General features: G+C 41.5%; 1 protein-coding gene across 1 annotated transcript in view; it reads left to right on the top strand.

Moving 5' to 3' along the window:
• Positions 1-25843, top strand: part of tnmd (tenomodulin) — a 45712-nt gene that overhangs the window by 6885 nt on the left and 12984 nt on the right. The window contains exons 3-4 of the mRNA XM_041944439.1: positions 20645-20785; positions 25677-25784. Of these exons, the coding sequence (XP_041800373.1) occupies positions 20645-20785; positions 25677-25784 (249 nt within the window). The remainder of the gene's footprint in view (positions 1-20644; positions 20786-25676; positions 25785-25843) is intronic.

The following is a 25843-nucleotide window of genomic DNA, read 5'->3' as shown; positions in this document are numbered from 1 at the left end:
CTCATCGGCTGTGTATACCCAGCGGTCCCCTCGGTGTCCAGATGTCAACATGCAACAGGGGAGGGACACACAAGATTTGATCATGATATGATCCCGCTGCCGTGCAGATGTTTTTTTATTTTCCTAGTTCGTCTCCAGGAATAAAACAAGACAGCGCTAACTTCTACTCACACTCTGTTTGTTTACTCAGTCTCATGTGGAGGAATTATTATTCTGGGGAGGTAACAGGGCTTATCTAAACAGCTGGTTTGCCAAGACCTTTTGGGAGGCCTGGCCCTGTCTGTAATCTTTTCTGATTTTACACGTCAGGCTCATTCATTCATTAGCAGGCCAGTGTCCACTGGTGTCTCTCCCTGGCTGTTAAATTAGGCCGCTACGGGCTCCCTCCTAAGATGATGCATTATGCCTTCTACTCGGGGAACAGTCGGGAGGAGGGAGGGGATGCAGACCGGGAAAAACAAAAGAAGTTGTTTTAAATTGTTGCCAGTGGAGTGCCTGAGGTAGGAAGGCTTCATGGCGGTTGTGGCACATTGCCTTCTTCTGGGACGGTGACTGCTACAGAGAGCGTGACAGCACTGCAAAGCCCACCAGGAGTTATTTATCTTGCCATACAGCATTTTAGTGTGTCTGTGATTCTCTTTGTAGAAGCTAGAATAATATGGGTGCAGGAAAAAAATCACCATCTTAATTGCCAGTACTTCATTTTGCCAATCCACCAGCAGTTCATGTGCAGCATTTTGTATGTACAGTGCGGCGGGTAAACAGACACAAATGCTTGCCTTTTTTTTTTCTTTTTTTTTTTGCAGGCTCCTGTTCTCTCTCCTCCCCGTCTCACCAGTGTGACTGCCAAGTAGACTTCTCTGCTCTGTTGTACAATTTAGAATGTGATTGAGCTTTCACATCCACTTTCACTCTCCCAGTAAGTCTGCACCGTTTATAGCCTCGATGTGCATTCACAGCCACAAAGCCGAAGCGGAGAAGTGAACAGCAAACTGGAAACACTCTGTTCGTCTGTCGTTTCTCAACATATTTGAGGTTGCAGATTAGAAATTTTGCTGTTGCGCTGCTCTACACTCTGATGGTTCCCGATTTGGGAAATTAGTAAATCTTTATTCTGAGAACTGGCTGTGTCACTGTGCTAAGCTATATATCTGTCAGCAATTAAATGGTTGCATTGACTTTTTGCGAGTTTGCCCCATTAGTCACCTTGCTCAATATGTGAGGAGCGATGCGGCATCTAAATCATCCCTGCAGGTCTCTGTCTGGTGCACAGTCTAACACTTCATATTAAATAACCTTAGCTGATTAGCCTTTTTTAAATGTGAGAAAATGAGAACTTGTAGCAACTCTAAAAGTTGGAATGTTTGCTAATTTTAATGACATGCATCCAGACCTGCCAGGCTTGTTAAGGTTTTTTTTTTTTTTTTAGATTGGTGAAATAAACATGAAAAATCAGCAGAAATAACACACTTTTACAGGGAGATCTTTCATCCAGTGAAACTTCAAGTGTTTACACAGGAAATCAGCAAAGTAAGAGAGACAGCTTAGTTTTTAGAGCGTTAATGAACCTCATTAATGATGAGATATTCATTCCAGATGTTATGAATCCATAAGTCCCAGAATTAAACATACTGGCTAATGCTGCCATTCAGATCACCTGCTGTGACTTAATTCTGGTGTTGCTCCAATTTATTATGTGACAGGCTGGAAAAAGGAGAGTTTGATAACAGGAAAAGGCATGCAATTGTGCATGTGCACCCACACAGGCTCCCGCTCATCACAAATTGCTCCATTGCACCACTCGTGGCCAAAAACACCACAGGAGACCTTTAAGTAACTAATTCACCGTTTCAAACGCTATAGAGTTTAGTGGTGCACATGACCAAGGGGGAAAAGTGCTCCTTCGTAGCAGATCCATCAAGCACAGGTGTAAATAATAACACTGTTATTTGCTGCGGTGCACCGCAATAAAAAAATCTTTGAATCTGATTGGTTGGGAGCACTACAGAAACAGCGGCAGGGATGTCAGGGTTCACTAAATATATACAGAAAGAAAAATGACACATTAAGTACAACATGGATGGATTTCTGACAGCGAAGAATGGAAAAACCGGCGATGCTCATTAAGTAAACATGTCAGTCAGAGGAAGCCCATCCTGCTCTCAGGTTCCCCCGTCAGTAAAGCGGCAGAGTCTTGAGTCTTTTGTGTCTGAAATCGCTGGGAGTTTGGGCAAAGCTTAACATGCATTTTTTGCATTTGCACAGAGGCAGATGAGAAACATGCATGAAAAGAAATGATCTTGAAAACACTGCTAAAAAATTGTTACTGGTGGATACAAATTCAGCTGATTTACCCAACAGGGGGCGTGAAATCTGCCACCAAAGGTGCAGCATGACTAACAACGTGCAGTGTAGGGTCAGAGATACTGATGTATCATACTAATTAGCAGTTTTGGTCAACCCCCTTATGTTCCCCCTTTGTCTGTGTCTCTGTGTTTGATATAAAGTATGCAGTCATGATTTTTGATGGTCCAGTTGCCCAAAGAGCCACTTGATATTTAAAATGCTTTATATTTTGAAGCATCTGAATGCTCTGAAGTATTTGTGATTTGTTTTTTGTTGTTTTTTTTTCACGCTGGATGTGTAGTTATCCAGCACTCATCACCACGAGTATGATGGATGACAGCTGCTGCTCGGCCGCTGTGTCTCATTTGCCCAGAAAATGTAGTACACTTTGTCAGCTGATGGTGATAAAGCTTGTCAGGATCCTTTCCCTGGTATTTGTGGTGGCAGTAGGACTGACCCATTGGCCCGCATGAGCGGCTGCGATGTGAACGGATGAAATAGAAGGTCCAGCTCATGGTAAATGCAGGAGGAGGATGATGGTTGTTTTTTCTGTTCCTCTCCCCGGCGTGAGCGCAAACCCGTCATTTTGGAAACACAGCTTTCTTCTAACCGGTTCCACCAGGGGTCTCAGACTCCTTAAAGTACAGTGTGTCCTCTGGGCTTTTGTCTCTTGCTGAGATAATGTGGGGCTCATTAGCTGTCTGGCAGGAACAAATAATAGCCTGGGTGAAATGTTGCAGGGTTTAATTAACAACAATACTGTCATACACTACATATTAATATCAAAATTTATTCCTGCTGAGAAACACATTTTTACACTGTCTATCAGGGCTTGAGTTTGAACATAAGGCATGCTATATGACTTTACAAGTTTATGTCTCAAAATCACTGGATGATTAAACTGCATTTTAATAAGGTTACAAAATGTATTTCTTATATTTGCTGCTGGGTTAATTGCACGTAAAAAGATTCACATATTCCAAACACAGGGTGCAGAGTTGGAGGTGGTAATTGTGATTTCAGGTACATTGTAAATCTGCAACGAGCATTCGTTAATAATGGAAAGAACGTCCTGTCTGTCATTTAGAGGCTGTGCATGTGCAGGATGAATGTTCCCTATCCTCGCCCCCTATATATATATTCACCTCTTTTCATCCAATCTCGCCTGAGTTATGTCCTTTTGCCTAAATTAACCCTGTGAGCCCCTGCGATTGAATCTATTTACGCTTAATTTACATTATAACAGTGATGTTTCAGCCAACGCACTTCTATAGCTTGTAAATGTCTTGTTTTTCTCTCATTTTTAACCTTTTTTCGCAGCTTTTGTGCAGAGAAAAGAAATCTAAACACCTGAAAATTTATGTGGAGGTGTGATATTCTAGTAGCGCAGTGATAATGATATAATCTGTACACTTGATCAACACATTGCTTTATTTGTTCTCAGTTGGTTGGGAATGAATTAAACATTTCATGTATTATTCAGACTTCATGTTCACGTTATAGTTAGCTTTGTTTCCCGTGATAATAATAAATTTTGGCTGTTCACACGCATTAAAAAAGACATATAGTATTTCCAGACTTGATCCTTCTGTTCTCCGTCTTCAGAGGAATGTACATTAGGTTCGCTCCAGACAGTGGAAATGTTGGATTCAAACATCGATTTTGCCCCAGACACATCTGGAGACGTCTGAGGGGTCAGAATAATGGTTCAGACGCCAACACTTGACCTAACCTGGACGGAGCCATTCCGATGTTTCCGGGGTCTTATGTTCCCAGGGTTAGGGTTAGGGTTAGGATTTTGAACCAATCACAACAGGACTCTTAACGTGTGTGGACAGTATTTTGAACTGGGGAGTTTGGGAACATAGATGAGCTCCCAGGTTGTCAATAAAAGTAACGTCGGCTAATAGTCAAGGATGAGAGTTTAATTTGTACACGTAAATCAAAGCAACCTTTTTACCCGACACAACACTGAGAGGAAACCTGCTAATTTACGATACCTCATTCTCAAAAAAGGAAATCACATTTCTCTTCATTTCAAGTCCCAACCAGTTGCAAAAACCCTGAAAAGCGCTCCTGTAATTTGCTCTTTCTAAGTGCCTCATTTGCATGTCTTTCATCAGTGGCTGACCATGATGAACCATATGGGTTTGATAATAGATTGTGCTGAACAACTGAGTCAAATGATGACGCTCTAACGTTTTTTTTTGTTTTTTTTTTTAGCAGCATGAAACAATGTTAAGCTGTGGAGTCACAGACCCAGACCACTGGGAGCATAATGTGTTGTGTTTCCCCAGTGGGTCTTCAAAGTATTTTTCAGTGTTATTAAAAAGAAGAGAAGACCAGCACTGACATGCAACCCACACAGGGGCCATGGCAACAGACCAAGAGCTTCTCATCAGTACCCATAGTCCCAGTGTGATAGCCCAGCATCTCTGCATAGGATTATCACTCCCTCTTTTATTGTGTCTTCAAGGCAGAAGCATGCTGTAAACAATTTTTGAAAAATTATGAGCCTTTGTATCTACCAGCAGCCCTGTTAGGATTTGTTCTAACAGTCTACCTTGTTACCGGCGTCGCTGGCTTGTTCTATATGTTATAAGGTGCAGATGAAGTACTGGCGAGGTGGGGGATTTGTTGTTCTTGGAATGCTGTGATATGAAGAAGAGAGGTGGTTGCGCTCTTGTTGCAGCGATTCCAACTTTGATCATCCCGACGAGACCACGGATGTCGGCTGAAGCTGCTGTTATTGCTATTTGTAGCAGAAACAGTATCTTGGCATTTTCCCTGCGAGCTGAATGTAGACCGCCGGCTTTTATTGCTTTCCAAGCACAATTTGTGCGCGCATAAGTTGGCACGCAGATAAATGCAGTACACGCACTACTGATAAATAGCGAGGCGACTATCTATTGTCATCTGTTGGTAAATCGCCAGAGAATTTAAATGTGTCACATCCCCAATATTGAGCGAACCTGAACAAATGGAAAGCGTTTTTGTCCTTCTGAACCACAAGAAGTTCAGCCTTCATTGACTTTTAATAAAATGCTACTTGGACTTTTTTCTCTTTAGTGGCTTTAGTGGCTTAAAAACTTTCCGGTTGCTGTTAATGTCATTCATCTGGCCAAATTATTGCCTTGCGTCTAAATGATCCAAATTGCAGCCTTACAGCCCTCACAAGCTGTTTCTTAAATGCCACTTAGCTGCTGGAGCCCAGAGTGTGCTCTTGTTGATTTATTAAGAGACGAAATGGCTGAAAACCAGCAGAGCGACAAGGAGACGTATCCACTCTGGAGGTCACCCACCTTGTGACTGTCTGCCGTAGTTCAGAAGCTGCTTGCAATATTTTGTCTGTCGAAGTCTGTTTCAGATTCGGAGATATGCATCTGAATGCATCAGAGTCTCCAGGGGATACCTTTGATGAATATTTCATAAACCACAACGGGCCTTTTATTACAGGAGATTGGTCGTATTCAAATAACGTGTTCACCTCAACAATAAGCAACAGGATTCGTTCAGCGCTCCTGACAAGGAGCAGATTGTTCTTCAGCTCGGCACAGTGGTTACCAGGCAGGGGAAGGCACAAAGGGAAGATGTAATAATGGAACAATGCAATGACAGGGATAAAAAGAGAAATGGCACGACACCGTCATAGCCCAGGACTTTAAACATCATTTCATTTTTTACTACTTTTTACTGGTTGTTGATACTTTGGAAGACATATGTTAGCTTGTGGAATTTGGGGACTGCTACATCGTTTGTCATGTCCCGAAAAAAGCGGTTTAACACCATCTTTAAAGGCCTTGTGAGGTCCCTCTGTTCTCTCTTACAGTTGGCAGGTGAAGATAAAAAAGTACACTCTTGGCCATGTTGGAAGGCCTTTTTTCTCCATGTTATTGAGGTGAAGAAGAAAGCCACTATTTCGTCTTTCTAGTTTATCTGGGCTTTGGCTAGAACTTGAAAATAAATAGTTGAAAGTAGATCAAACAGTGGTTAAATGTAAGTTAGCAACATCTCATTTTCAGCCCGGGTGGGGTCGGTGTCACGTTCGTTTGAACACGCAGCTTTGTGTTTTGAAAAATCTCTGTGGCATATTAATCACACTAAGATGGTGAATTTTGTAAAAGTTGTAAACTGCAAAACAGATTAAAAAGAGAGGAAAATATGTACTCTTTAAGCAAAAAGTCCAGGGAAACATCAAATTCCCCAAGCTGTTGTACAAAGAAAATACAACCCTTTGTTGTTCTCGCTTTGATTTCTATTGAGATCGTAGAAACAAGCAACACATCGAACAACAATATGTCCCAGTCCCTGAGTTTGTCTCACAGCAGCGCGTTGACCAAAAGTACTGAATAGCTCCCAAAGTTCCCCCAGCTCGCCTCCCTCCTGAACGCAGCTCTATTATGAGCACAGTAGCACGAATCAAGGTGATTTATTGCCAGAGAGAGCTCAAGTTGTTTAAAATGACTGGTGTGATTAGTCATATATGCTTCAGAGCCGGGAAAGGGGTGCACAGTGCTCCTGTAAATTAACAGCAGCTGCAGACTGTAGTCGACCACAGCAAGGTGGTCAAACGTGGTAAGCGGCAGAGTCGCTGGGGGACAAGGAGAGAAAGTGGGTCATTACACCCCTTTCAGGTATGAGTAGGTTGACAGAAGAGGAAGGTAGGCTACGTTCAAGATTCACAGGCTCCACAGTGAATTGATTTCAGCAATGAAAATAAAACAGCAGAAGCATGAGAGTCTGTGAGCTCTGCCAAAATTCCACACTGCACAAATATGCTCCATTTATTCCACAAGCCCTCAGATATCTCCACGCTCCATTATTCCTGACAAAAAGGTGCTCCTGGAAGAACCTTTTTATTTGGTAGCTGGGTTTTTTTGTTGTTTCTAAAGCAGTGTTATTTCCTCTTTCCTCCACTTTTTTTTTTTAGCCTAAAGTGCTCAGCAGAAAACATTTTTAACCTCTAGTTGGTTCACACTGAACCAACAGGCAACAGCCAGGCAAAGAATGTGGAAATATGCTCACTTTCCAACTTTCCAGAGACTGACACCACTCTAACGTGCATTTAGTGTGGAGCTAGAGGCCGATTAGCTTAGCTTAGCACAAAGACTTGAAGCAGGGGGGAACAGAGTTCAGAGATACACCTAGCAGCAGTGTATTTTATTTGTTTAATCCAGACAAAAGCAGAAATGCAAACAAAAAATTGTGATTTTAGAGAGATTTATTTGCTGACGTGTTCATTATGAGCTTTAGACGTGCTGTCTGTCACGATTTTAGCTAATTGTCTCCTCGCTTCCTATTTAGTGTACAAGCGTGGGAGTGGGGTTGATCTTCTCATCCAATTATGAAAGAAAAGCAAGTGTAGTTCCCAAAATGTTGAGCTATGTCTTTAAAATCTGTGGGCAAATCTGCCTGGCCTGCTGTAAAAGAATTTAAACAGAAGAGTTCATATATCTCAAAGTATATTTTCGCCAGACTGATGGCCATCTGCGCCATTCGACACCTATCTGATACCAATCTGATTAGGGGCAGAAGACTCAAACCCATTACCCTGTGAAGCTCAAGCATTTTCACAACCACTATGCCCATAAAAACAACTTTTTTTTTCCAGGGGGCTGTTGATGGACTTACAGTAATATGCTTTTCCAGTGTGCTGCACTCTAAAGGAAAAGTCCACCCTCGGATACTCTCAGGCTGTTAGGTATCGTCAGTGTGTGATGATTAATGCACTTCAGGAGTGTTTTGTGATGAATTGTCGTAATTCACTTTTTGGTAAATGCACTTTCTTTTAACCAGTGGCAGGTAATTGTATAGCTTTTCTCGCACAGTGGATTTGTGTGGATATGGAACACCGGTGCAGAAGAGGCGTTTGCTCTGCGCTCCTGTAAGAGTGACTCCGTCATCGCCAATGTCTTAGATGGTTGTACATGTTTCTGCAATTAAACTCCATCGCAGCACCGCTGGAAATATATGAGATTGGCTGTGTGTTTGCCAGTGATCTGCTACAAAATGAGAAAAATACACTATCAAGCAACAGAACTGGCGGCTCGGAGGGGCGGTGCATGCCAGTAGCTGTTTGTTTTAACAGTGTTAATGTGCTTGAGGAAGATGGCTCCATTAAGCTTTTGCATCTTGACACTTTCTAGCTTATTTGTTGAAAGGCTAATGACCTTAGCATTTTCCTTAACTGCCCTTTGGCATTGGCAGCTGTAAAACATTTTAGCATCAAATTGATGCTTAAAGTAATTGCTTGGGTGAATTCCCAAAAGCACTTTAACCCCACGCCAACCTAGTTTTAGCTTTCCATTTAATGCTACATGCACCACATACTCTCGCTGTGATTTTTGTATGGCTTCCAAATGCATATTAACATACCGCAAAAATGCCAGGGTTCAGGCTCAAGTACGCAAACTCATAAATTTCAGCGAGATCCAAATAAGTTGACGTTATTTTTCATGTCAGTCTGGTGAGTGGTAAATATTCAAGGTTCAGCAGGTTTTCAGTCAAAACATCCATTGGTGTTTGTTGGTGCTATTGATAGAACTTCCTGAAGATTAAAAGAGGGTAAACTTGGGCACTGTTTCATAATTGCTTGCATGCAGCTATTTACCTCCACATATAACAAAACCACTAAAAAGACTGGTGCTAATTACAATGCAGAAATACTTCTGTGCTTTACAAATGCTTATATTTAGAGCCAGAGTCTGACTTTGCATCCTTTCATTACACACTGACTGGGCACATGCATACAGCTTCCAGACAAAAGTCGAGACGACATGTTTGGCTTTGTATATTGGAAGATTCCTCCGAGTTTGCTTCCAAGAAAGCTTAGTGCGGTTGTTGATCTGAAAGTTAGGCATATTTTAGTGACTAAGAATAAAAATGGAATTACGTTAAATAAACACTTGCTCTTCTCTTGAAACGTGGACGGCTTCCAGCGCAGGTTTTTCTGCGACCGGGGTTCACGACACCTTCGGAGGAAGTAACAGGAACTGTTCTGTCAGTTGGTTGCTAGCAGCAACCACTGCTGACACAGTTCCACAGCAGAAGGGCTGTGATTGAAATCGCATACTAACATGCTGCATACTACATACTCAATCAGTATGGACTACACACTGCCTACTAAATGAACCATTAAGCATGCCATTACCAGCAGACTGCTCACACTGAACTATACTCGAGCAATACATCTTCTCTGCATCACGTGACCGTCACGGCATTACCGGCCCGAGCCGCTGCTGAATGAAAGCTGCTTATCACAAATGTAAATCAACATTACCTCTTTCACTCAATGTGATATTTTCCAGTATCATTTTAAGGCAAATTACAGAAAAAAGGGAGGGAAAAAACAAATTAAAGCTGCACTGTTTGAGGCTCACAGTTGATTTATAGAGGAGTAAAGAATAAAAAGTGGAATCAGTGATTCTGGGGGTTGACTGTTGATGTTGCCATGTCTCCTCCTTCACAATGCAGTTACACAGCAACATGCAGGTTTACTGTCCCTCTAGCTCCCTCCATCTCCCCTCACCTTCTCCTTGTCCTCTCCATAAGCAGGACCCCACCTGTTGCTGGCTGTCTGAAACGGCGTTATGTAGCTCAGTGCGAGCCGCTTTGTTTGTTTCCCGTTCACAGAGGCAGGAATGTGTACAAAAAACTGTTTTTTTTTTCAGCACACACGCAGAACAGAGTGGACGGTGAAGAGATATTGACTGAATTCAGCAAATGTCAACAATGCCTCACAATGACTAAGCCCACCTTTAAGGTAAAAACTACGTTGCATTAAGACTAATGAGATTATCTATATGGTTGATTTCCACAGAAAAATCCACGGAAGTGGATTTTGTGATGAATAGAAAGAAAGAAAAATGTAAAAACAAACAAACAAATAAAAAATTACAGAGTGGTGTGGGAATCGTCTGCCTCACAGTCTACCATTGGACAGTCTGTCGAGAGGAAATGTATTTTGGGCTCGGTTGAGTGTGTCCTGCAAGCTCACGCTGGACACCACACAAAAATCTGTGCTCATCTAGTTTACATCTAAGCATTTCTCATATGCACAAAATCCACATACTGTGCAGCCGGACCGCACCACCAGGATGCAAATAGCAAATGGAGGTGCAAATAAGAACAATAAGGAACAATAAGATGCAAAATAAGAACAATTAGGGTGCTAATAAGAACAATAGGAAGAACAAGAACAAGGTGCAAATAAGCAACAACGGAGCAAAAAATATATATATATATATATATAGAACAGCAAAAAAATAACAACTGTAAGGTGGCCTTTTCCCTGCAGTAGTGGATCTGGATGTATATAATCAGAGAAGGACAAAAAAGAACAAACGGGGGAAAAAATGTACAACTGTAAAGTTTAAAAGTGACTTTTGCCCTGCAGTAATGGATTTGAATGCTTATAATCAGAGAAGAATAGAGGTTATTGCACATAATAGCCATACATTGGATTGTACAGTCTGACAGCGGAGGAATAAATGAATGACCTGCGGTAGCGCTACAATAGGAAGAACAAGAACAATAGAGGTGCAAATAAAGGTGCAAATAGGAACAAACGGAGCAATAAATTACAACTGTGAAAGTTTAAAGTGTCTTTAGTCCAGCAGTAGTGGATTTGGATGTTTGTGATCAGAGAAGAACAGAGGTTATGGCACATAATAACTACACAGTGGAGGTGTACAGTCTGACAGCGGTGGGAATGAATGACCTGCGGTAGCGCTCCTTCCTGCACTGAGGGTGTCTCAGTCGTCCACTGAAGGAGCTGCTCAGCTCCTCTACAGTCCAGTGCAGTGGGTGAGAGTTGTTGTCCATGATGGCTGTGAGCTTGGCCAACAGCCTCCTCTCACCCACCTCCTCCACAGAGTCCAGTGGGCAGCCCAGGACAGAGCTGGCCCTCCTGACCAGCTTGTTCAGTCTCTTGGTGTCCCACTCTGTGCTGCCCGGGGCCCAGCAGACGACAGCGTAGAGGATAGCAGAGGCTGCCACAGAGTAATAAAAAGTCCTGAGCAGGGGTCTGCACACTCTGAAGGACCTCAGTCTCCTCAGGAGGTGGAGGCGACTCTGGCCCCTCTTGTACAGGGTGTCGGTGTTGTGGGACCAGTCCAGTATATTGTTAAGGTGAACACCCAGGTACTTGAAACTATCCACTGTCTCAATGTCCTCCCCCTGGATGTTCATATGTACATATTAGCATGTATATTAACAATATATTGGCTTTTTATTCGTAATTATTCCGCTTGACCTTTAACCAAGAGATTTCCCTCAACAACCTCCTAATTAATGCTTATTGATATTACAAACAAAGTTGTTGTACATTAATTACAATCTTAAAAACCTAACCCCGAACAACCCAACCCCTGGAATAATTTATTAATAATTGCTTTGTAATGATGATTAAAGAGCCAGTATGCTACTAAATGCATGCTAAAAATACAAAAGCTCACACTTTGGTTGCTATAAGCAGATATCGTGCTGCTATAGATACTTTTTAAATCCCCTTTTTTTCCTGTTAAAGATTATGACATTGCAAAACAGTTGGGTTATCACTTTATTGGGCATCTGATTTAATTATTCTTATGAATGTGGATGTTAAAAGGGAGAATTTCAGTTAAGGTAGAGGATTAATCAGTTTTAGAGTGGAACCACAAATGTGTAGTGCACAAAAAAAAGTTAAATAACAATGAACAAAAACAAAAGTCAGATCTCTTCTATGTTGTGTTGTTTTCAATGCCCCTTTTTTTGGCCGAGTAATTGCCTTTTTTTTTTTTAATCTTCACCCAGAATTGCTTGTGCAGCCATTTACAGAGTGAAATCATTTTCATTTTCAATATACACGTATGCCGATGCGCTCATTGACAAGGACGCCGAAACAAACAAAAAAAAAAATAGATGCAGCGTCATCAGTGCAGCCAAACAGTGCATTTCCACTGTTTGGAACATGTTGCACCATGTTGTGAGTGAGATGGATGTCGTGCACTGCCAACGGGCTCATTCTACCCTGCACCAACTAAGTTGATGACACATTAGTGACTGACCAGTATTTTCTAAACTGAATTATCTGAGCCGGTGTTTGTCCAGAACAGCAGCCTGCATGCGTTTGGCAGCCGGGGAGCATTCCCACTTCATTTATCCAAATTCTCCAGGCCTTGGGAGCTGACAGGCTTGGTAATCAGTGTCCACAAGCATAATCCCCATGGTCTCAAGACACCACACAATCAGATCGCTCTCTGTTTCTTTTCCCTCTCTTGCTCTCAGACTTTAAAATTACCTTAAAACACATCCACAAATATGCACACCACAGAGAGTCTGACAGATACACGTGTGTTCAGATGTGTGAGGGCCACTGTTCCTGGCTGGGAAATCTATACTGGCTGTAATTATTTCCCTTGTGGATCCTCATTTTCAAGTAATATCTCCATAGGAAGCTGCTCCTACTCTGCTCTCGAGCTTAATGTATTGTGTTTCCGAGAATTCTCCTCCCAGGTTTGTTTTCATTACCTGTAATTTTCTCATGTTTCTGTTGAAACCTCAGTGTGTGTGTGTGTGTGTGTGTGTGTGTGTGTGCGCCTTTAATCATCATTGTTCCAGGGGAGGATTAATTATTCTGGCAGTAACTGTGTTCGCCTGTGTTTGTAAAGGTTACACCTCTGCAGTGGCAATTTCCAGTGTGTCTGACAGAGAGGTTCCATTTTAACTCCAGAGAAAATGAGAAACTCTAATACAAACAACGTCGCCAACCAGAGTGCAAGCAGAGTACTTGGGAGACATTAGCAGACATTAGGTATGTGGCTGCTCATGTGAGGAGATTTGAACTTTGAAAAGTAAGTCTGGCATCCTGAATCCTTGTCTTAGAGACAAGGATCCAGCAGCAGGGAAACAGAGAGAGAGAAAGAAAGAGATCTGAGGTGATCGGCTGACTCTGCTTTTTCCACGCTCAGCTGTTCTGAGTTAAAGTCAGATGATTCCTTTTATACCTGTGAGACAAACCTGATTAAAGAGGCGTTTTTTTCCACTCTTTTTTTGCTTCTGTAAATCACTGACACTTGTGCCAGAGCCATATATCACTGCAAAATACTGGCCCATAATAATACTTCACAGATGTAAACCCTGGACAATAAGGCGCAAATAAAAGCTGCATAAATGACAATAAAACAAACCTTAAATGTCTGAAGCCTGCACTGGCTTGACGTTACACAAACAACGCAATAGAGAGGAGACATCTGGAGACATCAAACTGTGTGACTCAGCACCCAGACAGCATGACTATCAGCAGTTTCGTTGTCAGTGCAACGAAGGAATCTCCTTAAAAAACACTTTAAGAAATGTCAGCTTCCTCCGATCAAATACGGGGAAGTGTTGCATTCACTGTCTATTTAAAGCAGCTCTCGAGCAGGCGAACCACACCGTCACTTTTAGCCAGCTGAAGGCACTCAGTGTGATTTGTGAACAAATGGGTCGGCCCATTAGCGAAGTTTCAAACACGGGTTTTAAACAAGCTCCAGGCAGCTCCTCTGATACACAGACTGACTGACTCTGAGCTCTGAATGTTCTCCGATGCAGACAGTTTATTGACGTATTTCTAAGCACAGGCCTATAATTTTAATTATGTTCCTGAGACGCACTAAATGCGCAATTTTAATCAAGGAGTCAAACTCAGCCTCTCGCAAATATATGTGTGACCTGGAAATTCCAAATGGATCTTTTTCATAGCAGAAAAAGCACATTAACATTAACAAAGACTCTTTTATTCCGGCGTCCCAGTAAGTCCTGACGGTGTGACAGTAAGCCAGCACACACAACGCCAGGGCCCTGAAACTGAAGCCGCTAAATGGACTTCAGCCAACATTAATTTTATTATTTACTTAACCTTTAACCTACCATTAAGGAGGCACATTTGAAGGTGTACACAGCGAGGGACCGGTTATCTGGCAAGCTGCCAGATGGGCCGCCTGGCCGCTCAAAAGGAAAAAAGATCAATGTAATTTCGGGCCAAAACACTCTAAATCAGCCCTTTTATGTGATTCTTAAAAAATATCATCTTTTCCCAACTTCAGGCCGTCGAGTGAAAGACGTCTTACCGACAGAAGGTGGATTATCGTCAGGGAACAGAATGTCTCAAGACAATTTGGAGGCCTTCATGGTTATGGATAAGTTATAGTAACTCATAAAGTGATCTAAAGCTGGATTCAATATGACAAAATGATTGATGGGGCTGCAGGGAAAAGCTAATTCCTCTCATGTTTTCTAACTAGGCTACATGAAGGTAAGCCTGAATTAGTGGGGTTGTGTAGTATAGCGTAGCTGCTGTGGTGGTTGTATTGGAGCTAACCTATAAAGCTGTGATGGGATGGTAGATTACATATCAGATACATATGACCTACATTTCATACAGCTGAATGTTGTTTTGGTGTGTTGTAGCAGCTCTTACTACCATTGTGCTTGCTGTCGGCTCTTTTATAGTCTGGTAATTGCGCGTCTCTTTCCTCCTCTTATGATATTTCAAGGCGAGCGTGGACAATACAAGTTTTGGGTGTCTTTGCTTTCACAGTGAATTCTCGTATCCCACCTCTTTGCTGTGTAGTGTGTGGGTTTCCAGTTTTGATGTGATTTGTCAGAAGTGGGGCGTCCCTGCTCAGTTTGGAAATTGGGCCTCTGTATGTCTTAATGCCAGGGCTGTTTGCTGATCCCAGTCCATCACTGGGTGTGCTCATCTTGCTTGAAAATACGATATCAGTTGAATGTGAGTTCCACGGAAAATAAGTCTGCAAAAAGATATCAATATTAATGCAAAGGCAGTGTTCAATAATGGCACATTTCTCACCTGATAGCCGGCGGCCTTCGTCAGACAAGAAACCTCTTGCAGCCGTGCAAATAGCGGCTCTCTAGAAAACCAATAGTGTCGGTCATTTTCTGAAAGAACATAATGGGACTTTTACAGCCAGATGTAGCGTGGCCATGTTAACCATGATGAATAGTCATACAGGTGGGAGGTTTGTTGATAGAGGCTCTCTTCAGTAGCAGCTCACATCCTCTCTTCCACTGACGGTGAAAAGTGTTTTTAACTGGAGTAAAGAAGCTGATCTTTCCCTGAACTTACAGTTTGAGTTTACACTTAACCTTACTTCAATAATAGGACTGGCCCTCACGAGTGCTTTTTTCAAAAGGGCTCGGCAACTCGTAGAAATGACACTTCTATACCACCAGACCGTGGTGTTTTCCTAACCGTGATCGACGGTTGTGGACGTTTAAATCTAACAAATAAAAAGTTTAATCATATGTTATTTGTTGTGTGTTGATGGTGTAGTGCCGTAGGAAATATTATAGGAAAAGGAAATGAAATACTTGAACATTTAAGTGTCAGCATTGTGCAAAACAATAATTAAACATATTTGTCACCATATTGATAGAAAACAATCTGAGCAGCATTACATTTCTTACAAAATGTACTTGCAAATTAGTAGTATATATATTATTATTAATTATTTGTACCACATAGTATATTATTTTGTTTACTGGGCTGAAAGAGGGCACTGACAACCTACTTTGCTGTTTCAGAAGGATGATTTTTCTGTTTATAATATATGCTTTCTAATGTATTTCAAATAAAATTCATATGCAGTATAATGCCACGATATGTTGCTTGTTTTCGACAAGGCTTTGTCACACAAAATTTGAAGCTATGTGTCTTTATGTGCTTTAAAACCAGCGAGGACTTTAAAAGGACTAAAACCAAAAGGACACAATGTTTGCCAGTGTGACTGTCTAAGCTGCTGCCCACCTCAATCTATCACAGGGCTGTCTATGGCTCCCAGGAGGCCGGTGCACTGCGCAGCCCCTGCGCCACCTTGTCCCCTGCACTTCCCAACCCCCCGCCTCCACCGCCATCACCACCCCGCCGTGAGTGACAGGCATCCAGTTCCGCCTGGCTGGAGCCTCTATCTCCGAACCCTCAAGGACAACGAAGAGGACATATTGTCATCAACTCATCTCTCTCGTTCCCATGGCCGCCTCCTCCATGGATGCACATATGCACACGCTCTCTCCACGCACGCACGCACACACACACACACACACTGTACCCACTGCGACCCACTCACCTGTAACAACATCTACGTGACCTTTGCTTAATGCCTTCGGGTTCCACACCAGAACCCATTCGCACAAACAACCCGCAGGTCTGGCTGCGCCTGCCGCTTCTCATTCACTCCCTTCACTGGAGCCTGTGTTTGAAACCATGGAGATTGTTAAGAACCACTTCAAACAGAAACCTTGAACAGAGGAAATAAACAAGGCATTGTCTGCGAAGGCTTTCACACAGATGGCCTCACACTCGTGAGCCTGAATGGTCTGCAGATCTAAATTCTTGATCTCATACTGAACAACAGTCTGGGACATCTTGTGATGTGAGAAAAGACCAGCTGTTCCTGAGGGATTCTGGACATATGCGAAAGGTAGTTTTTCAATAAATAGGAAGGTTTGGTTTGCGGTAATGTTTCTTCTGCAATTAATGTGTGTTCCAGTGTGGTGCCAGATGGAGGAATGCTGGCTGAGGATTTGCAGGAGGGGAAGAGAGGTAATGGAGGGGGCCGGAGCGTGGCTGGACCGGAGTGAGGCGAGGGTGAGAGGTTGGCTGTCTGGGAGTGAAGCTGAGGCGAGGAGGCAGGTGACAAGCCGGCGGGTTAGACAGACGGTTAGGCAGGCGGGAACGCAGAGAAAGACAGCGAGTGTCAGCATGAAAAACCACAGACACAACAAATTCTCAAAACGACCGGGAAATCAAGGGGCCTGAGGACAGGAGACGGCCACGGTGAAGAAGAATGGGTGAAGAAGTGGGGTCGATGTGCTGATGGTGGATGAGCTGCAGGTGTGGAGGTGATCAGGGAGCTACGAGAGTGCCCAACCAGGAGGTGGCTACCTGTCCACCATCAGACAGCTGGCAGACACAGTTAGCCGTTAGCTGGTGAAGATAGTGGAGCATTTAGCTGCTGGGTGTTTCTCTCAGGAGTTGGTAAAGACCAAAACATAGCTAAAAGCTCTGAAGAGCTGACGTTGTCCTCGAATTAGCTGATTGGTACCGGCTAGTTCAGTCATGCATCACAGCTACTGCTCAATCAAAGCTACAGTATGAGGCTATGAGCTGATGAGTGACATCCAGTCAAATTCATGCACCCGGTCACCATTATAACCTGACATTGCTCACCATTACTTTGTTAATATGAGGCTTTTGGTCTTGTTTATTTCATGCATATTTCTTAAAGACGGATTAGATCCCCCAGCAGAGTTTTTGCTGCTGCTAAGAAAAGAGCAGATCCTTTTCCACCAAATTTAACCGGATAACTATTGGCTTTAAACGGTTAATTCCTTGACACAAGTGTCTCTGACTGATTTAGCATCTGGACTTTCAGTTAATTCACGGTGTATTTTTAAATAAATCTTGCATACTGCACCTTTAATGTCACAGTGGCTTCAAGAGCTTCAAATGTACTTAAAATGCTCACATGTAGCCTTTGTAAAAACTGAGGGTGTAACATAAATTGGAGCCTCTCCTCCTGTACAGTGTGTGCTGGCCTTTCATGTGCCTGCTCGCTGTCGTATGGGAAGCTAATTAACTTTCGTAGTATTTTTTTTCTTTGAAAGGTTGTGCAGCGTAGTGACAGTTTCTAGGAACTGCTGTTAAGAAATGGTTTAAGATAAGTAAATTATGAGACACAAGTCCCCTTTAAATCTACCATTGCATATTTTTGAACATAAATGTACGATGGAAATAATGGGAATCAGCACAAAAACAAATTATAACGATCATCCGCATTACAGAGAGCCAAAATATTGTGTTGTGCTCTAAAATCTTCCCCTTGTTGCAGCATAAATCACACTCCAAGTTTCTCTGTGTGCTGAAGCATCTATAAGTATCAAAAGAGGCCATACAGAGGCTATTCATTTCTATTTTCAGAATGCCAATTATGGTGCACAGCAGCAGCTTTGGATATTGAACCAGTTGAAGTCAAACTGTTGTAATACATTATTATCTATTTCAACCTGGTACGGTGGGAGATTCTCACTGCTGGATTTTCATCAAAAGTGATAGCCTGCTGAAAATGTAATTCACTGTTTTAGTATAAATCAATAAGCCTCCAGAATCTATTCCCCCATTCCACCTTTATGTTAATATAAAAGAAATGCTCAAATAGAACTTTAATTCACCACACAGACTTTTAGACTGTTTAATAGCCCCAATTTTATCCATAACTGCTCAATTGACACTTAAATTTCAAGCCCATCTTAATTTGGCTTCTCCTGACGATTTGAAGTTCTACTTCTCTTCGGAGCCAAGGCTACTGTGACCCATGTTAATGGAGATTTATAGGCTCGTGCCATTCTAACAGTGATCTTCTATTAAGAATTATATCCCATTTGATCATTATTACTCTGTTCTCACCCCCCCGAAAAAAAAAAAAGAAAAAAGAAAAGTCGTGGCTGTGTGTGATGCAGTGTGTTTAAATGTCCTGGATGCCGCAGAGCAGACACAAAACACGTGAAATCCCGAACATGTGGAAGAGTGTAAAGCTAATTTTGTGTTAGCGCCTTAGAGGACATTCAGATGTTTCTGATGAGGGATATAAATCCTGATGGACTCCCATCCGAGTGTATTCATTAATCATGCGTCTCATTGCCGAGGCTCTGATTTGCCACTGAGACAGATGAAGATGAACTCAGCAATATATTTCTCATCATAACACAACCCTCACATAAATATTAATAGCATCTTTTCAGCTGGTGGGCATGAATCATTTTTCAGACAGGGAATTTTAAGAGCTATCCATGCATGTCCAAGAACAGTACATAAGCAAGCAGTTGTGATAAACAACACTGCTTTAAGGCAACAGTGGAGAGGCTTTAACTGTACGGGGGATTCAAAAGGTCTTTATGGTACGTATGTCAGGCACCTTCGATCAATAGAATAATAACCTTATTTAGCTTTACAGCTTGTCAACAGACATATCTTACTTGCTGAAGTCACTGATGTTGCAGCAGTTCAAGCAGCTGTCTGTCAGTACTGTAGCTGCTGTGATGTTTGAGATCATGGGTGATGTTAGTGTAATTGGCTGCTATGAGGAGTTAAAGGAAATATCCAGCATTTTATACTGTAACGCTGCTATAATGAGTAATTTTATATTAATAATGGCTCAGATGTGTTATGTTAAGGGGTTCCGGAGGGGTTCTGCACTTCCCCTCAGCTGTGTGGATCATTTTAGCATCTTTCTACTCGTTGTATGTCAACAGCTTTAACTGTTTTGGTTTGGTTTTACTGCTCTCATCGACCCCTCATCCAAATCTCTGATGAAACCTGAAGGTAACAAACACACAGAGAGTGAACACTGGATTAGATTCATCAGGTAGCCGGAAACACGACTCTGAATTAACATCATTTTTCTTCTGGGTGTCTAAATAGGCAACTGTTTGTTAACTTGTCCTGCAAAAAATCTTTATAAAGGGATAGCGGGTCAATGTGTTTGCAGGTTGATGTGCTGCCCTCAAGTGGCCCAAAAAAGAGAAATCAATGAACAGAGTTTTAACTTGCTACAAATTTGTATATGGCGAGTATTTTAAGACTCCTTCAGCGGGATAATGAGGCAGAATGGCCATTTCCTTTCACTTCATTATTCAGTCTGACATCGTGTTCCTGTCAGCTGTTTTCTGTTTGATTGATTATTTTCAATCGGAAGCAAGTAACAAGCAATCACCAGCAAGTGACATATGGGGTCCAGCCGTCGTCATTTTCAGTCAAGCGGCGGTAGTGGTTGTTAGGAGCCATTAACTTTATGTTTTTCACGACGATTGCTGGTTGATTTAAGGGTTGTTATTGCTTTAAGTTGATTCATAACGACCTGCACAGATGCAGCAAACTTGTTGCCATTCTTTGTGCCATTTTTCTGTTGTTATTTTTCTGGATCTGGCACGGGAAGATGACCCAAACGTCCCCATTCTACAAAACTCTCATTGGCCTGTTTTTTTCCGACTTGGGAAACAGCTGTCAACACCAAGACCTATTTGAATCGCTGAAAAAACCCTGAGATGTTGGCAGCTATTCAGAAGTCTGAACAGGATATTCTTGCGTTCAGCACAGAGCTGTTCAATGACGAACAATTCTGAATGTCATTGTGGGTGCTTTTACTGGCCTTTTACTATTCTTTGGCACAAAAGGATGATACAGCCAACAAAAAATACACACAGTTGCAATAATCTATTGTATTCTATTTGTGCTTGAGGGTTGTTTGTGTTGCTGCAGGTGTATGACCATCAGTACAAAGCTGTGTTGGATGGTGTAGAGACAGACAGCTTGATGGAGATTGACCCAGATCAACGCATTGAGATCTTCAGAATGGGAAACGGAAGCGAGGAGGTTCTTGAGGTGCACGACTTCAAAAATGTGAGTAAAAGGTTAAACAAGGCCATGTAAGCTGGTCGTCTTTTGCTGAAAGCTCAATGCTGTGATTGTAGCTCCTCTTCAGCGGAGGAAGGATTATGATGTTCACATCCTGCCCTTTTCAAACAGCCGGTCGACAACATTTATCCTTCGCTGAAATCATATTTCCTTCTGCAACAATGTTTTCTCCTCTTTTGCCACTCAATGAAAAAAATGTGCGAGAAACCTTTGAAGCATCTGGAACAAAACAATGCAAATTATACTCAATGAGATGCACACAGGGATCAGAAATACATATAAATATCTACATTTATAACCAAAATGAATGTAAATCAGTAACTGTATTTCATGGGATTTTGTGCATTCAGTGCACACAGAGCAGCCCAGAATAAAAGACCGGTATTTTACTAAAAGACTTCCTTCTTCCTGTTAATTCTATACAGTACCATCTTCGCCTTACAGAGGCAAACACCATTAAGAAGCCCATCTATCTGCGTGTGTTTGTTTCTCACACCTTTTTCAACTACAATTTTGTCTCCAGCAGAACTCATTAACTTACCTTTCATTCCTAAATCCTGCTCGAGTGTGCAGGAGGTTACACATGCTACGCCTCAGAAAGGGAAGCGTGCTGCTTGACTGGGTAATGAATGCTCTTACTCTCACACCATTATTTTCCGTGAAATGTTTGGTTGCAAGGCTGAACGTTACAGGATACACCTCATCCAAAACAAACACACACACAAACAAAAAAAACTCCATTGAGTTGTTATTGTTTTTGTTACAATGGTCTTTGTGAGTCTGAAATGTCTATATGATGGAAACCAAGCACAATGCCGGAAAACTTTAACCTCTGCAATCAATCTCTCTATTTCTTCCTCTCTCCATCACCAAGCCAATGTGTGTGTGTGTGCGCGCCCCATATACCCGCACACACATGCATAAATACACGTGCCTGTTGCTTGTTCCACTTCCTGTTAGTGAAGCACATCCCCTGAGGAGATTTGTTTGATTCAGTGCCCCACCATGGTAGACTAAGAAACAAGCGAGTGAGCAGAGTAATTCAAACCTTATCGTGAGAGGGGAAAAAAGGGAAGGAAAATCACACAAAACATACAATAGGTTATGCTAAGTGGTAGCTTGTGCGCTGATGTTAGAAAAGATTTTTCTAATACAAAAAAAAGGAGGATGTTGCATGTTATTACACATAGCAAAGCCACCACTAAAACAGTCTCCATCAAGCCTGAGGGCTGTGTGAGGAATGGAAAATGAGGGGATTATGCCACCAGGGCCGTGGACCACAGCAAAAATCCATTCACTATTGTTTCAAGCCAATACTACAGTCATTTTAACGAGTAAGAGAGAGAGAAAGAGAGAGGGGAAGAAAGCTGGAGGAAGAGCATCCTGAGAGAGAACCACCAGGGTCGTTTTTACGTTAAAATAAACTCATAATAAATATTCTTGACAAGTGAACAAAAGCACATTTAGGAAAATTGGCCTTAAACTTGTTCTGAAAATTTAGTTCAATAAAATGACAAACTGCTTCGGTGTTACGGCGCAAATTAGTGTACACATTTGTACTGTCTAGTAATGGTTAGACAGGAAATTTTATTTTTCCACACTCACTCATTAGTAAACTTTTGACTGTCAATAGCAAAAATGCGGATTTGTAACAAGTTTCTGTCTCTACACATAATGGCTTTGAACAAAATGGCCATGATCATGCCTTTACAGAAGAAAGAACAGGGCTACATGCTTGCTGATATTTGCATGTAAATATTCTCTCTTTTTCTGACTTACCGATTAATTCCCCTGTCATCCCATTTTTAAACATCAGAACAGAACATATTTCGGGTAATTCATAAAGCCAACACTGCAGCATTTATTGATTCATAGACTTAGATTTATGAATATTAATAGATGTATGTCACCAGGGGTTTCTAATGTTATGCTCCCCATGTAGACTATGTAATTATCTATCCAATATAATTCTGCTTCTCCTTAGCATGGGCAAGAGGCAGTGTACGCAGTGTACGTGGACAGGCCTATCACAGGGATGATACAAATAACATTAGATGTTAAATATCTTACCTTTTACATTTGCCAAACACTATAATGTTACTGTCTAATGTCAAATTTGCCAGCTTTGCTACTCGTATAGTGCAATGCTATGTTTATGTTAGTTTACGTACCATTACTGGAGTAGGTTTTTTCTGGGGTTAGATGTAAGATTTAAGCTGTAACTTATGTCTGTGTTGGAACTATTTCATCTTAAAATATTGGGGGCTGAAATTGTTCCATAGCATGCCTAAGACACAACTCAGTTTTTACACCTGGTCCCTCGTAGATCATTTTGAAAGGTGGGATAACTTGAAGGATGATGAAGCAAAGAAACTAAACACTATGAAGCTAACAAAAAACTGGGGAGTTAGCAAAACACTGTGAAGCTGACAAAACACTAGCAAATTAACTAACCAATAGTAGTTTAACAAAACAAAAGGAAGCTAAAAAAAAAAACTAGCAAGCTAGCAAAAATCTAGCAAGCTGGCAAAAAACTAGGAAGCTAACAAAACACTACCAAGCTGACAAAAAAATGGAGGCTAGCAAAACACTGTGAAGCTAACAAAACATTAGGAAATTAACTAACCAATACTAGTTTAACAACGCACCGTGAAGCAACAAAAACTAGCAAGCTAGCAAAACAAAAGAAAGCTAACAAAAAACAGCAAACTGACAAAAAAAACTAACAAGCTTAAAAAAGACACATAGTTTGACTTAACTGTTTAAAATGTCAAATATGTTGCAGACTTTTGCATGGTTAATTAAAAAAAAGTATTAATCTAAAATAATGGAAAAATGAAACTGTTGGCTAGCTAAATAAGCAGAGTTTTATCCAATTAGCTAAACAATGCTCTGCAAAATTTAGCTTTAGTTAAACAATTAATCATATAAAAGTGCTTTGACAGTTATAATATCTTTCACTGTATATGAAATACTGTACTATAAGGGTACTTTATAGTCAGTGCTGTCTCCCTTTCTAATAGCCTTTAGCTATGAGGATGTAGTGGCCAGAATTTAAAATGAAAGCTAACCTTTATTTTCTTCAGTGCACTGTACACTGTGTACACTGTGCTGTGTCCATTTCTCAGAGCTAATAATATGGAAATAACAAAAATCCCCTCCAGCATTCATCCGTCCAAAAATTATTTGGAGCATTTTTTAAATCCACGACTGCAGGAAAACTACTGACGATTTTGATGATAGCCTGCGGTTACACTACATCCTGCTTATATTTCCGTGATCCACACTAATATTGTGGAAGTGGCTGTTATGAATGTACAGGAAAGCTAAACACAAGCGCATAAGCAGACACAGGCATGCTGATTATATGTACTATGTTAAATTTGCTGCTTCATGTTAAAAAAAGTGAAAGAAAAATGATGCAGATTTTAGTCATGAAACTATTTTTATGCTGTGGTTTAAAGCATAGATTATGATATTTGATAAGAGAAGAATGTCTTTTAAATGCATTAAATTATGTCGATAATAGCAAGGCATTGAACAAATAACTGCTCACATCAGCTCTTTATTCACGCCAGCTGAACGATGCATGCAGTCACATGTTTTCTGTACTCTCGAGTAGGCACAGATGAGCATCTTGCACATGGATACGCAGAGTGAATATTTTAACATTGTCTGTTCTAATGACATCGCTTTTCCATTCCTCATCCCTGTGTTAATGTGTCTTTCTTCATTTTCTGATTGACCAACCCCAGTAATCATTGTATCTCATCACAACGTTGCCCTCTCCTCCTCTGCTGCGGCTTACAATTCAGCAGACCCAAATTAAACAGAGACTCATCACAATAAAGCCCGGCATAAACATTATGCTTTTGTGCTCGAGACTATTATTGCCCCATCCTTTTTCCACACAGATGAAATTACATGCGGTAGATTATGACAGGCATCACTTTGTATCATGTCTTGCGCGGCTGGTATCTGGCTTTCAGAGTGACAGCTCCACAGAAAATGTAGAAACAGCACCCACATGGTCAAGTTAACCGATTCAAAGGAGATGTCACAGCAATCACCGTGTTACTGTAATTAAATTTAGATTGAATCAAGTCCATTTTCATGGTACCGCTCATACAATTTTCAGTTGATGCAATTTTAAAGCAGCCATGGCAGATGTAGATCCTGACGTCTGTTCTAATACAGTCTGCTGAATGAGCAGCTCTACTCTGCAGAAAATAAATTGAATGCAATCTGATCTACTGAAAGTCTTTCAGACTTATTCCGGCTGAATATCTTAGATTAACATAGAATGGGAGCGAGGAAGAATTAACAGATCTTTTTTGCCTATTGAGGCTCTGTGTGTCAGACTGAATAGAGCTACAGCCCACATGGTGGAGGATCATCAGTGGAGCTGAAGAGAGTGACTCCACACTTGACTGCGCAGATTAAGAGAGTGACAGGGACCTATGACTGCCTAATTCAATGGGGGCACTCTCTATAGAAAACACTTCATTCTCAACAATGTCACTTGGCTCTCCTGTGCGATACATCCTGCTATAAAGCATTACACAGCCACAGTGGAACACCCCCGACTTTTTACTTCTATTCAGCTTGAAAGCAAGAGCTGTGTTGCAAGGGCCAAGCAGTCATCAATTTTATACCATGCTAAAAGAAAGAAAAAAAAGATCAAAACACACCTCTTCTCACTCATTAGGTTTTAACTTCTTTGACTTTTTTAAGAGCTTTGATTATCAGCAAAAAGCTGAGCGTTTTAAAACGATCGCCCCAGTGCTTATGGGATATCCACATCACAGAGAGCTAATGAATGATACATATATCTGAATTTCTGAGCATCCCTTCGTTTCTTTTTCTTTTTTCAAAGGGGATCACTGGGATCCGGTTTGCCGAACATCAGAGGTGCTACATCAGGACCCAAACTAGGAAACTACCCACGGTGGCAGAGGTGGAGGCTGAGGACACGGAGTTACTGGTACGCCTCCTCCCTTGGCTGTCTGTACCTCAGACCCTCTGTAGTCCTACAGAGGCTGT

This window comes from Chelmon rostratus, chromosome 9 (assembly GCF_017976325.1).
Source record: "Chelmon rostratus isolate fCheRos1 chromosome 9, fCheRos1.pri, whole genome shotgun sequence".
Classification (NCBI taxonomy): Eukaryota; Metazoa; Chordata; class Actinopteri; order Chaetodontiformes; family Chaetodontidae; genus Chelmon; species Chelmon rostratus.
The sequence above is the reverse complement of the archived record's forward strand: the minus strand, read 5'-3'. Positions and strand labels throughout refer to the sequence as shown.